This window comes from Sparus aurata, chromosome 9, assembly GCF_900880675.1.
Source record: "Sparus aurata chromosome 9, fSpaAur1.1, whole genome shotgun sequence".
Classification (NCBI taxonomy): Eukaryota; Metazoa; Chordata; class Actinopteri; order Spariformes; family Sparidae; genus Sparus; species Sparus aurata.
This window is the reverse complement of record NC_044195.1, coordinates 13,074,915-13,087,799: the sequence shown is the minus strand read 5'-3', so window position 1 is coordinate 13,087,799 and position 12,885 is coordinate 13,074,915. Positions and strand designations below refer to the sequence as shown.

The 12,885-nt window shown below is 41.0% G+C and overlaps 1 protein-coding gene across 20 annotated transcripts in view; it reads left to right on the top strand.

Annotated features, from left to right (window-relative positions):
• Positions 1–12,885, top strand: part of mycbp2 (MYC binding protein 2) — a 63,547-nt gene that overhangs the window by 18,232 nt on the left and 32,430 nt on the right. For 12 of the 20 annotated variants that reach the window (XM_030428905.1, XM_030428903.1, XM_030428906.1 and 9 more), the window contains exons 11-31: positions 108–184; positions 1,738–1,942; positions 2,063–2,227; positions 2,400–2,558; positions 2,666–2,870; positions 3,380–3,525; positions 4,027–4,137; positions 4,490–4,594; positions 7,608–7,727; positions 8,246–8,327; positions 8,698–8,815; positions 9,030–9,388; positions 9,578–9,750; positions 10,330–10,455; positions 10,712–10,839; positions 11,028–11,119; positions 11,247–11,381; positions 11,550–11,633; positions 11,738–11,834; positions 11,925–12,162; positions 12,370–12,644. In XM_030428905.1, coding sequence (XP_030284765.1) covers positions 108–184; positions 1,738–1,942; positions 2,063–2,227; positions 2,400–2,558; positions 2,666–2,870; positions 3,380–3,525; positions 4,027–4,137; positions 4,490–4,594; positions 7,608–7,727; positions 8,246–8,327; positions 8,698–8,815; positions 9,030–9,388; positions 9,578–9,750; positions 10,330–10,455; positions 10,712–10,839; positions 11,028–11,119; positions 11,247–11,381; positions 11,550–11,633; positions 11,738–11,834; positions 11,925–12,162; positions 12,370–12,644 — 3,200 coding nt within the window. The remainder of the gene's footprint in view (positions 1–107; positions 185–1,737; positions 1,943–2,062; positions 2,228–2,399; positions 2,559–2,665; positions 2,871–3,379; positions 3,526–4,026; positions 4,138–4,489; positions 4,595–7,607; positions 7,728–8,245; positions 8,328–8,697; positions 8,816–9,029; positions 9,389–9,577; positions 9,751–10,329; positions 10,456–10,711; positions 10,840–11,027; positions 11,120–11,246; positions 11,382–11,549; positions 11,634–11,737; positions 11,835–11,924; positions 12,163–12,369; positions 12,645–12,885) is intronic. The other 8 variants (XM_030428900.1, XM_030428908.1, XM_030428893.1 and 5 more) reach the window with 5 other exon arrangements.

Sequence of the window (12,885 nt, the reverse complement as noted above, 5' to 3'; positions counted from 1 at the left end):
GTTTCAAATAGTTTAAACACAAAAAGGTATTTAAAAAAAAAAGAAGCATACTTTTACAACCTTGTCTCATTGTGTATTTGTATCTAAATACTATGTTGTTCTCTCAGGCACAGGCTTTGATGAGGAGGCAGCATTGCTTGGAGCAGGCAGGGAGTTTGCTCTGATGAAAACTGCCTCGGGAAAGGTGAGAGCAAACATCATCTCTGTTGGTGTGCTTAAAATGTTGAAGAAAAATGAAAGTTGAAACAGATTCGACCGCTGAGCTTTAACAGCTTTTGGCATGCTAATGATGGGCCCTGTACTTTAGAGGGTGAACCTAGGGAAAAGGCTCTACATTGATTGTGTAAAGCCACGATTTTTCATCCTTCTGTGTCACACTGGCCACATGAAGCCCATTGTACTAAATTAACATTCCCTTAGTTAGTTCATAACATATGTGTGTTGTTAGTCAGATTTTCCTTGGATCGGGCTATAATAAGCATAACATAAGACTTGTAATGTTGTTTTGGAAACATTTGATGACCCTCTGAGCTAAATGGTCTCTAGAAAAAAATTTTTTTAATACAGAATGAGGTTCTTTTTTCTGTATCTCTTAATGACTTTGCACTATTTATTGTGCTCTGGACCCTACTCTTGTTAGTGGTTATATGCACCCTGAGCTTGTAAAGGGACGTACATGCTTAACTAACTGGAAGTGATTAGAGTATTTCACCAAGCTAAGCAGTGGCTCAGGCCTGTAGTAGAATGTCTACCTCCAGGAAAACACACCAGGGCCTATTGAGAGGGAAGATTTGTTGTTAATCAAGTAATGTAAGAGTACACACACACAAAGTGAAGAAAGTGCTAACAAATCTGAATGGAGGTAGAGTAAACAGCATAGATGTTATGTTTGTCTGCATAGAGCGGCTTTTGGAGGAATCAATTCTTTATATTACTTGACTTAGAGTTAGATTGCAGGGTGTTTGTAATTTATCAAAGTAGGTCAAATCACTGTTAGGAGGAACATTTCACATTTTTATGCAAGCCGTGTTAGTAAGATGAGAATTCTAACTATGTGCTTTGTTTGGGTGTGTTGAGGGTGTGGCTGTGTGTACGTAGGTACTGTAGGTGTGGTGCAGTGTGCCTCTTTTGTAGATAACAGTCCAGGGCAGTTGCTTGTTGCACATTTCTGTCTCTGTGTAGAGGCCTTAATCTCATAGCACTCTTTATCTGCAGATTACCCTAACCCAGGCTGGCTGGATGGGTAAAAATAGGAGCAGCTGACCTGTATCTTGGCACAAAGTTCACTCATCAATTGGGCTGGACATGTGATATTAGGAAAGGAGTCAAAGACTGTCTGTTAGTGGATTACAAGCTACTGTTGTCTCTGCATACAATGCTTTTGCAATTATGTAATTTGCAAAGTGCATGTCAAATGATTGGAGTTATAAAAACTCTCACCTCCAGAAGCAGCCTTTGTGCATGTATCATCACGCGTTTGAATTGCTTAAGTGCTGTGCACATGGTACAAGGCTGTGTTCAGACTAAAATACTATCAATAAACAGAGGGTCCTTATTTTTTTCTCTAGCAATACGGTGTTGGTGTAGCAGGGTGGTTGGCTCCCACAGTGCGAAACAAATTAACTCTTGCTAAGCTTTTGCCACAAAATAGAAAAACTATAGATCCTTAGTTCCTCAGAAATGACCACTATGAGAAAACTGATGTGTTGATCGTCTTTCCTCCTCTTACCCTCACAGATTTACTACACAGGAAAGTACCAGAGCCTTGGTATAAAGCAGGGTGGCCCGTCAGCAGGGAAATGGGTGGAATTGCCCGTTACAAAGTCCCCGAAGATCGCTCAGTTCTCAGTCGGCCACGATGGTTCTCATGCATTGCTAGTGGCTGAAGATGGAAGTGTGTTCTTTACAGGCTCTGCCAGCAAGGGAGAGGATGGAGAATCCAGTAAGATGATTTCAAACTGTCGGAGAACAGCTCAACAATTGATTGTATTTGACCTTTGTCTCACTCTGAAATCAAAGCCACCTCAGTTCTGAAGGTCATGTCTGTTATTTTCCATTGCAGCTAAAAGTCGCAGACAGCCCAAGCCTTACAAGCCCAAGAAGATGATTAAATTAGAGACCAAGACAGCGGTGTATACTGCCTGTAACAATGGCAGCAGCAGCATCGTCACCAAGGATGGGGAGCTCTACATGTTTGGCAAAGACGCTATTTACAGTGACAGCACCTGTGAGTTAACTGGGACAGGAGTTTTTCTGAGATATTTCAGTAGTTTCATTTCTTTGAAAACGACAGATGAAATACTTATACTAAAAGAATAAACATTTATTTGTCTATAAATATTTCACAGTTTGAAACCATGTTATTCTCTTTGATCATAATCCTACTTTCTTCTCCACAGGCCAGGTGACAGACCTGAAAGGTCACTTTGTTACTCAGGTTGCAATGGGCAAGGCCCATACATGTGTTCTGACCAAGAGCGGTGAAGTGTGGACTTTTGGGGTGAATAACAAAGGCCAGTGTGGCAGAGACACTGGATCTATGAGCCAGGCAGGGAAAGGTGAGCAGATGGACAAACAAAAACACGTAACAACATACTGTCTTATATACAGTTGCGTTGTCTTTGCGCTATTGCTCAATCTGGTTGCATTGTGTTTGTTTTTATAGCTTTTGGTGTGGAGAGCATGGCAACCGCCATGGATGAAGACCTCGAGGATGAGCTAGAAGAGAAGGAAGAGAAGAGCATGATGTGCCAGCCAGGCATGCACAAGTGGAAGCTGGACCAGTGCATGGTCTGCACAGTGTGCGGAGACTGCACTGGCTATGGTGCCAGCTGTGTTAGCAGTGGACGGCCGGACAGAGTACCAGGAGGGTAAGACGACACAAACACCAGAAGAAGTGAAGGTGGTCATGACAATATCTGTGTAGCACTTCTGTTTATCATCGCATTTCAAAAGGTTGATGGAAATAGCATAAATAAAAATCAAAGATTTCCTCAATTTTGGCAAAAAGTTTCATGCCTGCTTTAGATTTTTTGAATGTATTTTTTTAATGAAGTTAATGCAGTTATTGAGCGATTTAAACACCTCTTCTGGATAAGAAGATGTAACCTGACTGAAATGTCATATTTTCACCATTTAAGGTTTGACTGTCGCTGTCTTAGTTAGAATTGGCACCACCTACTGCTTATTTGAATTATCACAATTAACCAACTCACATCACTCACCAAATCACATAAAGGTCATGGGAACATTTCTTTTGCTGATTTTCTAATTTTTCTAATTTTTGTTTACATCTTGATACATTCCAGATGGAAACCTGGATTATAGGGAATGTAATGTGAATATTTTTTCTGTCTGTGTGTTTGCGTCTACCAACCAGTATCTGCGGCTGTGGGTCTGGAGAGTCTGGCTGCTCAGCGTGTGGCTGTTGCAAGGCCTGTGCCAGAGAGCTGGATGGTCAAGAGGCCAGACAGAGAGGCATCTTTGATGCTGTGAAAGAGATGATTCCACTGGACCTCCTGCTAGGTATGACAACTGATGTCTTACATGACTTCATGCTGCCTTGTTTTGCTCTGTTATTCATACAATATTTCCATCTCTCCTGTGTCACCACTCACATCATTTAAATTTTTCTTAAAGCCAAAGTAAAAATCTCATGCCTATATGTGACATTCCAATTTTCAGTGATTTGCAGTATGTTGGACACTCAATATTTGATCAGAATTCTTGAGTGTCTTGAGGAGGGATGTGTACAGGCTGCAGTTTATGTCCTTCTCAGCTATGCCGGTGTGCTGCTTGTGCCACACATATCACATTGTCTGTTGCATTTGCTTGGACGCAGTATTTCGCACAATTGTCATTGCTCATCCTTTTGTTTTATTCTCGTATTGTGCAGAGTCATTGCTTCTCCATCACGTCTCTCCATCATTCATTGATGTGTGTCTTGTTTTGTTCTGCTCTGCTCCGTCTTCCCTCCTCCATCAACCTGTCTGGGCTGCCTGTACCTGGGGCCTTATGTGTTTTCAGCTGTGCCTGTCCCTCCCCCTCCAGGAGTGAACATTGAGGAGCACATTCAGATCCGTCAGGAGGAGAAACGACAGAGGATCAATCGGCGACACAGGCTGGAGGAGGGCAGAGGTATGGAGCAGGGCTAAACTGAGTTTGCCCAGGAATTAGCTGTTTTTTTTTCTGCTTATTGAAGTTAAGTTTCTGTGATAGAGACTCAAACACAGGCTCAGGGAGAGTGAGAAGGTGGGAGTGGAGGTTAATCAATAGGGTGAAGCTACAAACAGAATGTCCATCTCTTTTTTTTAGTTTTGAATAACTTTCAGGCGTTGAGTGAGCTTGGGTGTTGTGCCTTGGTGACTTCCCCCTTGCTTGTGTCGTAATTATTTCCAGCGTGTGTGCATTGTTGTGGTGTAGTATTATCATGTGTTCTTTCCCATTTGTCAGCATTGTGCATGCATGTGAAAGTTTCTTTCTCCCCCAGGCCCCCTTGTTTTTCCTGGTCCCATTTTTATGAACCAGCGTGAGCAGGCCCTAGCCAGAATAAGACCCCTTCAGGCACTAAGGCATAAACGGGACAAGCACAAAGGTACTATGGTCTTCACTAACTCAACGGGTGCAGAGACACCCCTTTGACTCATCTCCCAGTCTGGCTGTCCCGTCCACCTCCTCTCTCACTCTTTGACGGCAGGACTCTTATGCCGTCACCAGGTCTCATGGTAACAATCAGTGTAGCCTGTTGGCAAGAAGGACTCGCTGTGACTCACAGTGGGGAAATGACTGTGAAACCTTTAGACCGGGTCAAAGACCAATCTCAACAGGCTGGTTCCATTTGATTAATTTTATGATGCATTGTGAGCATAGGATATACTGAGGTTACAATTAAGATTTGGTCTATTAAGCTGATTCATTTTCCAGTTTAACAGTTCTAATTCTCTGAGTAGGATGCCTGGTCTGCCCACTGCTATTGTTTACACCTAAACACAAATCAATGTCCTTGTCTAACTGGATTTACCATCACTCCTATAGCAGCTGATTTTGTCACACAGCAGCATTTCAAGCAGACGAAACAGCGAGCACTGGGGAGAGCAAGATTTGATAAATGACAAACTGACAGATATGACTCGGGTGGAAGGGAGCAGAATTGTTATTCTTAAAATACATATTTCAGATGTGAAGCTTCTCATGGGGCTTAGAAATCACTCAAACATTTAAATATCTGTGAATTTGGTTTGTCAGGCCACGCGATTATTGTCTGGAGTTACTTTTATGAAGCTAACTATTTAATCAATGAACATCTGATATCTAAATAATATCAGTCTCACACGTGTGATTCAGCAACAACAGAACACAGTCAACCATTTATTTGTAGGTTAGTTCTTTTGTTTTGTCCTCAGAATCTCAGCCCTGCCAAGCTGATTAATTTCTAAAGAAACCAGAAAGGGGAAACACAATGATAATGATGCCTTCTGAACTCTTTCTGTACAATTAACAGTATTAAGAATAAAATAATTTAAAGGGGCAATTTGTGAGATATGGCCAAAATAGTTAGAGACATTACAAAATAAGTTGACCGTATCAAAAGAATATGAAGAAACAACAATATTGACATAATGTCAAAGACTTTTGTATACTGTGTTGCAGAGACGTCTACTGAAGTCAGCTAACCCTGGCCCATCCTTTCATATAATACTACTCTGTAGTGCAAGAGGGAATAATTTGAGCCTAAGCCTTTAAGTTTTCTTTGTAGTGTATCCACTGTCTTCAAACTGGCAACCATCAGTGACAGAGGCTGTGTGCAGTCCCATTCTGGTGTCCAGCCATTATCACTGGGAGGCTGCTGAGCATCATAGCCTGCGATGAACCCTGTCAGCTAATGGAGTGGTGTAGTTTGTAGTCCTAGAGGCTAGAAATCAGTTAGCTTTTTTGAACATTTAAAAGTCTTAGTTTTTTTTCATTGTTTTTTGGTTAAATGTCTGAAATAAGGCCTTTGGTTACCACAGGCTTAAGATATTTACACATTTTTTTCCATGACAAACAATACATCGTCTTCCTGAACAAAACATGTAAGCATCATAAACTTGTCTTTGCCACGGAGCCTATTTTCTGCGATATTCAAAAACTAATTTTTTAAAATCTCATAAGCTTTTTTTCAAGGGAACAAGGGTGATGCTAACTATCTGGTTAGCAAACAAAAACATGTCAACGCTACACCCCTCTATAGGACCACTTAGGTCCACAGCTAACAGAGCTACAGCTAATGGCAGCTTGTCGCTCCAGCCAAAGATAGCCACAGTGAACAGTAACTGAGGAGCAGTAAGCAGTTAACCATTTAGGTTAACACAAATATAAAATATATGATGTCAAACTCTCATAGTCTCTTTCAAACATAAATAAAAAATATAACAAAGAATATAAATCTAATATAGAAACTATATCATACTATATTGTATTTGCCTGCACAAATCTACAAAAATAGCTGGTGTTTCTGTCTGTTCATTTTGCACATCTGCCTGTCTACGCTGCTGCTGCCTTTCTCACCAAATTGTTGGTGGCGGTTGAAGTGGAATTGTAGGTCTGTAACTGCTGGTGGATAATTTTGGCTAGTCCTCAGTTCGGGGTTCTAGTATTGTGCCCTTGTTGATACTCCATTCAACATGTAATATTTAATTGCCTTCCTCGCTGAAAATCATTGTTAAGGATAAGTGGCTTGTTTTATTGGTCCGCTGTTGTTTGTGGAATCAGTGATGCAGTGTACTCTATTTCAGAGAACGAGTGGTTTCCCATTCAGACATTGAGGCTGTTCTACTTTGATGAATAATTTTCATTTTGTGGAACGATTCTTTGTGGCTGACACAGGGTCGTAGGGCTAGGTTATTGGGTTACCTCCCCTGAGCATCCGTCTTTATGCGTTAACACTAATGAAGAGGACAGGGTGCTCCAAATCCTCTCAGCGACAATCCTGGGGTTTCCGTCTACGACCTCCAGATAAACGAAGTGTGGTTTTGATGTCTGTGTTAGAGCACTTCTGTTTTTTCACTGACATTGAGCTTAACTGTCAACCCTCCCTTGTGAATGTTTGGACCATGAGCCATTTTCTGTGAAGTACTGAAACATAAAGCTCATCTGGATGGCCTCAGTTACAGAGGTAAACCACAATGAGCTGGTTCCTGGTCCAAAATGGTATTGACAGTCATTATATTTGCTGCGATGCATGGGTCTCTATCCAACTTTGTCCACTCACACACCACAGCCGTGACCTCTTAAACAGGGCTCAGGGTAAACCAGATTTCCTCTTCCTCATTGAACACAGACAGATGTTAAAATGAATATCAAATTATATGCTAAACAAACTATCTGCCCATCTGTAATGGAACTGGTTGCCAAAAGCCTTTCTGTTGTAGAGGTGTTTTTCCCTTGTTTCTGTTCTGCATGCTTTTCCCCCTTCTCCCTGTTTCTTTTGAATCTTCTTTTCCCTCCAGCTCCGTTTTCCAGGACTGTGCAGAGACATCCACCTCTGTGGTCTGAAGTTGCCACTTAACCTTACTCTCTCTGTCCTTTTTTTCAAGTCAATTGTGCTGACTTTAGTGTTTGCCTTGTAGACGGTAGCAGCGAGCGTGGAGAGAAGGATGCCAGCAAAATCACCACCTACCCCCCAGGGGCAGTGAGATTTGACTGCGAACTGCGAGCTGTGCAGGTCAGCTGCGGTTTTCACCACTCAGGTAGGTTAATTTCCTTTAATTAATTTTTATAAAAATAAGGCCTTGAAAGTTCTTAAATAGTCTTAAAATGTACATTGTGAGGTTTGAATTGCCAAAAGCAGTTTCTTATTTAATTCAGCCATCTTAATGTAACTATAATAGATTTTTTCTCAAATGAGTCAAGCTCCCCTGAGTGAAAGGCATCCTCAGATGTTAAAAAAACTATCTACTACTGAACCTAATACTGTCTTTTTTGTTAATAATTGCACTCACCTCTTGATGTGATGCAAATTGTCTATTAGCCTAATTTACTCTAAAACAACCTTCCTACTTATAACCTACCTTTGCACAGGATCACATGTATACTACTGCTTCAATAGGAAAAGGATGATTTGTTAGTCTTAAATTTGGTTAAAAAATTGTCTTGAAAAAGTCTTAACATTATAATATTTAGACACCCTATTAAAACTTCTAACAACAGCAGCTGACAGAAGTACAAAGAATATGAAAATGGTACTCTTGATTGTGTTTCATTACAGTGGTCTTGATGGAGAATGGAGATGTCTACACGTTTGGTTATGGCCAACATGGGCAGCTCGGACACGGAGATGTCAACTCAAGGTAATTCATTACTGTTAATGTGTATAGGAAAATAAAAAGCCTGTATTTTATCACAACATGAAGTAATGCTAACAAGATTAAGAGATGAGTCTGTTTGCCTAGCGTGAAAGACTACGTGAAATACTGCAACACCCATAATTCACCCATAATAAAATGACCAGGAAAGGGCAACGCAATGTTTGTTGTTAGATATGTGTTTAGTTGGTACTACAAGCCAACATTCGTTACAGTAATTCAGCCCAGTTTTTGAGTAAGATGAGAGAAATGTGAGGCCAAAGTCTTACTTTGTCATTTTGACTTTAATTGTAAACATAAATAGACCACACTGCACATGGACACGCAACCTAAATTAGATGTTTCTACGTGCTAGGGGTTCTCCAACTCTGGTGCAGGCACTTCCAGGTCCCAGTGTACAGGTGACGGCAGGCAGTAACCACACAGCCGTTCTCCTCGTGGATGGGCAGGTGTTTACATTTGGCAGCTTCTCGGTAAGAAAAACTTCGTCCATGATACAATATGTAATCAGCTGCTTTTCTGGAAGGCATAGAATTCCTGTTGAAATCCGAACCATCATTATTTACCCTCCCAGTGACAATGGCAGTAGTTGTTCATTAAAGTAAATGTTCATTGCTTTACACCTGTTTTGATATAACTGACCATAAACTGCTCCAGAGAGTGAATATGTATCTCCTTATTTTTCAGAAAGGGCAGCTTGGCCGGCCCATCCTAGACATGCCCTACTGGAATGCCAAGCCATCTCCCATGCCTAACATCGGTGCCAAATACGGACGTAAGGCTACCTGGATTGGTGCCAGCGGAGACCAAACGTTCCTGCGGATCGATGAGGCTCTTATCAACTCTCATGTCCTAGCTACTTCAGAGATCTTTGCCAGCAAACACATCATTGGCCTTGTGCCCTCCTCTGTGTCTGAACCGCCTCCATTTAAATGCTTGCTTATCAACAAAATGGATGGAAGCTGCAGGACCTTCAATGACTCTGAACAAGAGGACCTGCAAGGATTTGGTCTGTGTCTGGATCCTGTATATGATGTCATATGGAGGTCAGTTCAAGGTTTATACAGAACAAAGAAATGCACACAGTTTGGTTTAACTTTGGTTAACCTGCATGTACTATATAGTGCACTATTAACCTTGAGTTTGAAGACTGAATTAAAATAACCTACAGATAAGCTTATAACTTGTCCCTTTTGATTTTTAACACCTTCCCTGTGTCTTCTACATGCTTATAGGTTCCTGCCAATATCAAGAGAGATGCTGTGCTACAATGCAGTGATAGCTGATGCCAGAATGCCCTCTGCTACAGATCTACAGGCTCGTTGTAGCATCCTCAGCCCAGAGCTTGCATTGCCCTCAGGATCGCATGCCACCACTACTCGCTCTCACGGAGCCCTCCACATTCTTGGTAAGCTTCCTTCATCAGCCCATCCGCTGTCTTTGGTCATATGAATTTTTAATGAATGTCTTGGTGTCTTATGAATATGTACATAAGTGCAACAACACAAATGAAGATGGACAATGCAGACATCTGTGTTTTTTCAAAGCAGATGTGAACAGTAATTTGTTTTAATTGCTGTTCATTGTATCATCTGTGGCTCATCATTCTGAGCCCTGTTTTAAAGATTAATTATTTTACATTTTTATTTTAAAACTTGTGTTTTTGTTAATGTTTATACAATTACCATCTTTGACATGTGGAAAGGTTCTGTGGAGCCTTCGACTTTAACAGTCGTTATACATTTTGCATTTTGATGTGCCAAAGGTGGAAGTCAAATAATTCTTATATTCTTTCTTGGGAAGCACAAATGTAATACTTTCCATTCTCTCATCAATTCTCTTTCATTCTTGGGAAAATTGATTTGAGAGACATACTTTCTCTTGGATTTTAGCCTTCCTTGTGATTAATTGTCTGCAGGAATGCTTGGGTTAAGAATTTCAATCAAAGAGAAATACTAAGAGGAAGTATACTGGGTTATCCACTTAGGTTGCCTGGATACACTGGCAGCCATGCAAGAGCTGAAGATGGGCGTAGCCAGCGCAGAGGAAGAAACCCAGGCAGTGATGAAGGTCTACTCTAAGGAGGACTACAGTGTGGTGAACCGCTTTGAGAGTAAGTGGGTTCTTTGTACAGCATACATAGTATATGATGTATGAAGTATGCAGGGGCCACATTTGGCTTTTATGTGTTTTGGTCTGTGATTATAGATTAATCTAGACTTACGTTTTTTCTGTAAAGTCAAAGCTGCAGAATATGTGAAACATAAATAATCAGATTAGTTTATCCTCCTATTTACAACAACCAAAGTTGTCCAAACAACTTTTGTGTACTTTGCAAGTGTACATTGATCCCATGTGTGATGTTTTAGGTCATGGTGGTGGTTGGGGCTACTCGGCCCACTCTGTGGAGGCCATCCGCTTCTGTGCTGATGCAGACATCCTGCTGGGTGGACTGGGCCTGTTCGGGGGACGGGGGGAATACACTGCTAAGATCAAGGTGAGTCGTCTGGTGATGCTCCATTTCAGGCATTTTCCATAAACCATAAACAAAGCAAAGCTTGTATTAACTGCATTGTAATAAATACATTTCCTACAACTAATAAGGTACCACATATTGTTTAATGGAATTGTGGCCTTGAATTACAGGCATTTACAGTCTGATAACTCTATTCTGTTGTTTTGTAGCTTTTTGAGCTGGGACCTGATGGCGGTGACCATGAGACAGATGGTGATCTGTTGGCAGAGACAGATGTTCTGGCCTATGACTGTGCTGCCAGGTGAGGTTTATAGATTTCCATGTTTGCCCTTAGTTATCACAACTATTGCTTGCAAAGAACCTCTGAAATTATATGGTCTCCATATTTCATGGGTAATAACTTATCTCTCTTTTTTTTTTTATTTTAGGGAGAAATATGCCATGATGTTTGATGAGCCAGTGCTGCTGCAGCTGGGCTGGTGGTATGTGGCATGGGCTCGAGTGTCTGGTCCCAGCAGTGACTGTGGCTCCCATGGACAGGCTACCATTACTACTGATGATGGGTACAACTGATTCACAATATAAATAGTACTCCAAATTCTGAATTAAAAATAATAAAGTAATACTGCTTACACATCTCGATGCGTCATTTGGTCATGTTTGTTATATAATCTTTTGATTTGAGTAATAGTTAAAATCCATTAACTTGTCTTTTTGTTTTTCACTTTTAGTGTGGTCTTTCAGTTCAAAAGCTCTAAGAAGTCAAACAACGGTACAGATGTTAATGCGGGTCAAATACCACAGCTACTTTACAGGTAAGCAACATTTCTCGCATTTTATAAAACAGTGATGCTAGCTATTTTGTATTTATGCTTTTCAAATAAATTGTTCTAATTGCTTCTTTATATTTCAATTTTAGGCTTCCCTCAAATGATGGCAATGCATCTAAAGGGAAACAGCAGACCAGTGAACCAGTCCATATTCTTAAACGCTCATTCGCTCGAACAGTCTCAGTGGTGAGTGTTGTCTCTGTGTTATGAATGGTGTTTTACCTGCTCTGATTTTTACAGTATTATGTGTAATTATCTTCGTCTGTCTCTCTGTAGGAGTGTTTTGAGTCTCTGCTGAGTATCCTCCACTGGAGCTGGACCACCTTGGTTTTGGGTGTGGAGGAGTTGCGAGGGCTGAAGGGCTTTCAGTACACAGCCACCCTGCTTGACCTGGAGAGACTGCGCTTTGTTGGCACGTGCTGCCTCCGCCTGCTCAGGGTCTACATCTGTGAGATCTTCCCCATTGCCGGTAGGAACACAGAGAAGTTCTCAGCAGTCAGTCAATGGCAATATAGTGAGTTGCAAAAACAATCTACAGTGTATATCATGACCTGAAATTTGAATTCAGTATGAAAAATTGTTTTTTTTTCTGTTCAGTTGTGAATGCCTTTCTTTATGAAAAACTATTGACAATATTTATCCTTACATTTTAGAATGAAAAATGTATGTGTTGGACTTCTATGTCTAACATAGTTATCTCCCTTTTTTCTTTGATTTCCAGCCAGCACCAAAGCTGTAGTGGAGGAGTCAAGCAAGCTGGCAGAATGCGTGGGAAAGACGCGCAGCCTGTTGAAGAAGATCCTGTCAGAAGGGATGGACAACTGCCTGACCAAGCTGGACAATGACCCCCAGGGCTACTTATCTCAGCCTTTAACCCTACTGGAAGCTGTGTTGCAGGAGTGCCACAACACCTTCACGGCCTGCTTCCACTCTTTTTACCCAACCCCGGCGCTGCAGTGGGCCTGCCTCTGTGACCTGCTCAACTGCCTGGACCAGGTCAGTGACAGCAGACCGTGTTATTGTAGAAGGAATTGTGAAGTCAACCAAATCTAGTTACAATATTGTTATCACTGGCAATTAATCTATTGATTTGTATCAATAGTATAGTTTGGTTTAATGTATAAATAGTCAATTAGCAATTATTATCAAAACAGTTGATTATCTTAATCATGTTCATAACTTCCTAAGAAGTCTTAGAATCACGTTGTTAAAATAAAATGATATAAAATGTTCAAAT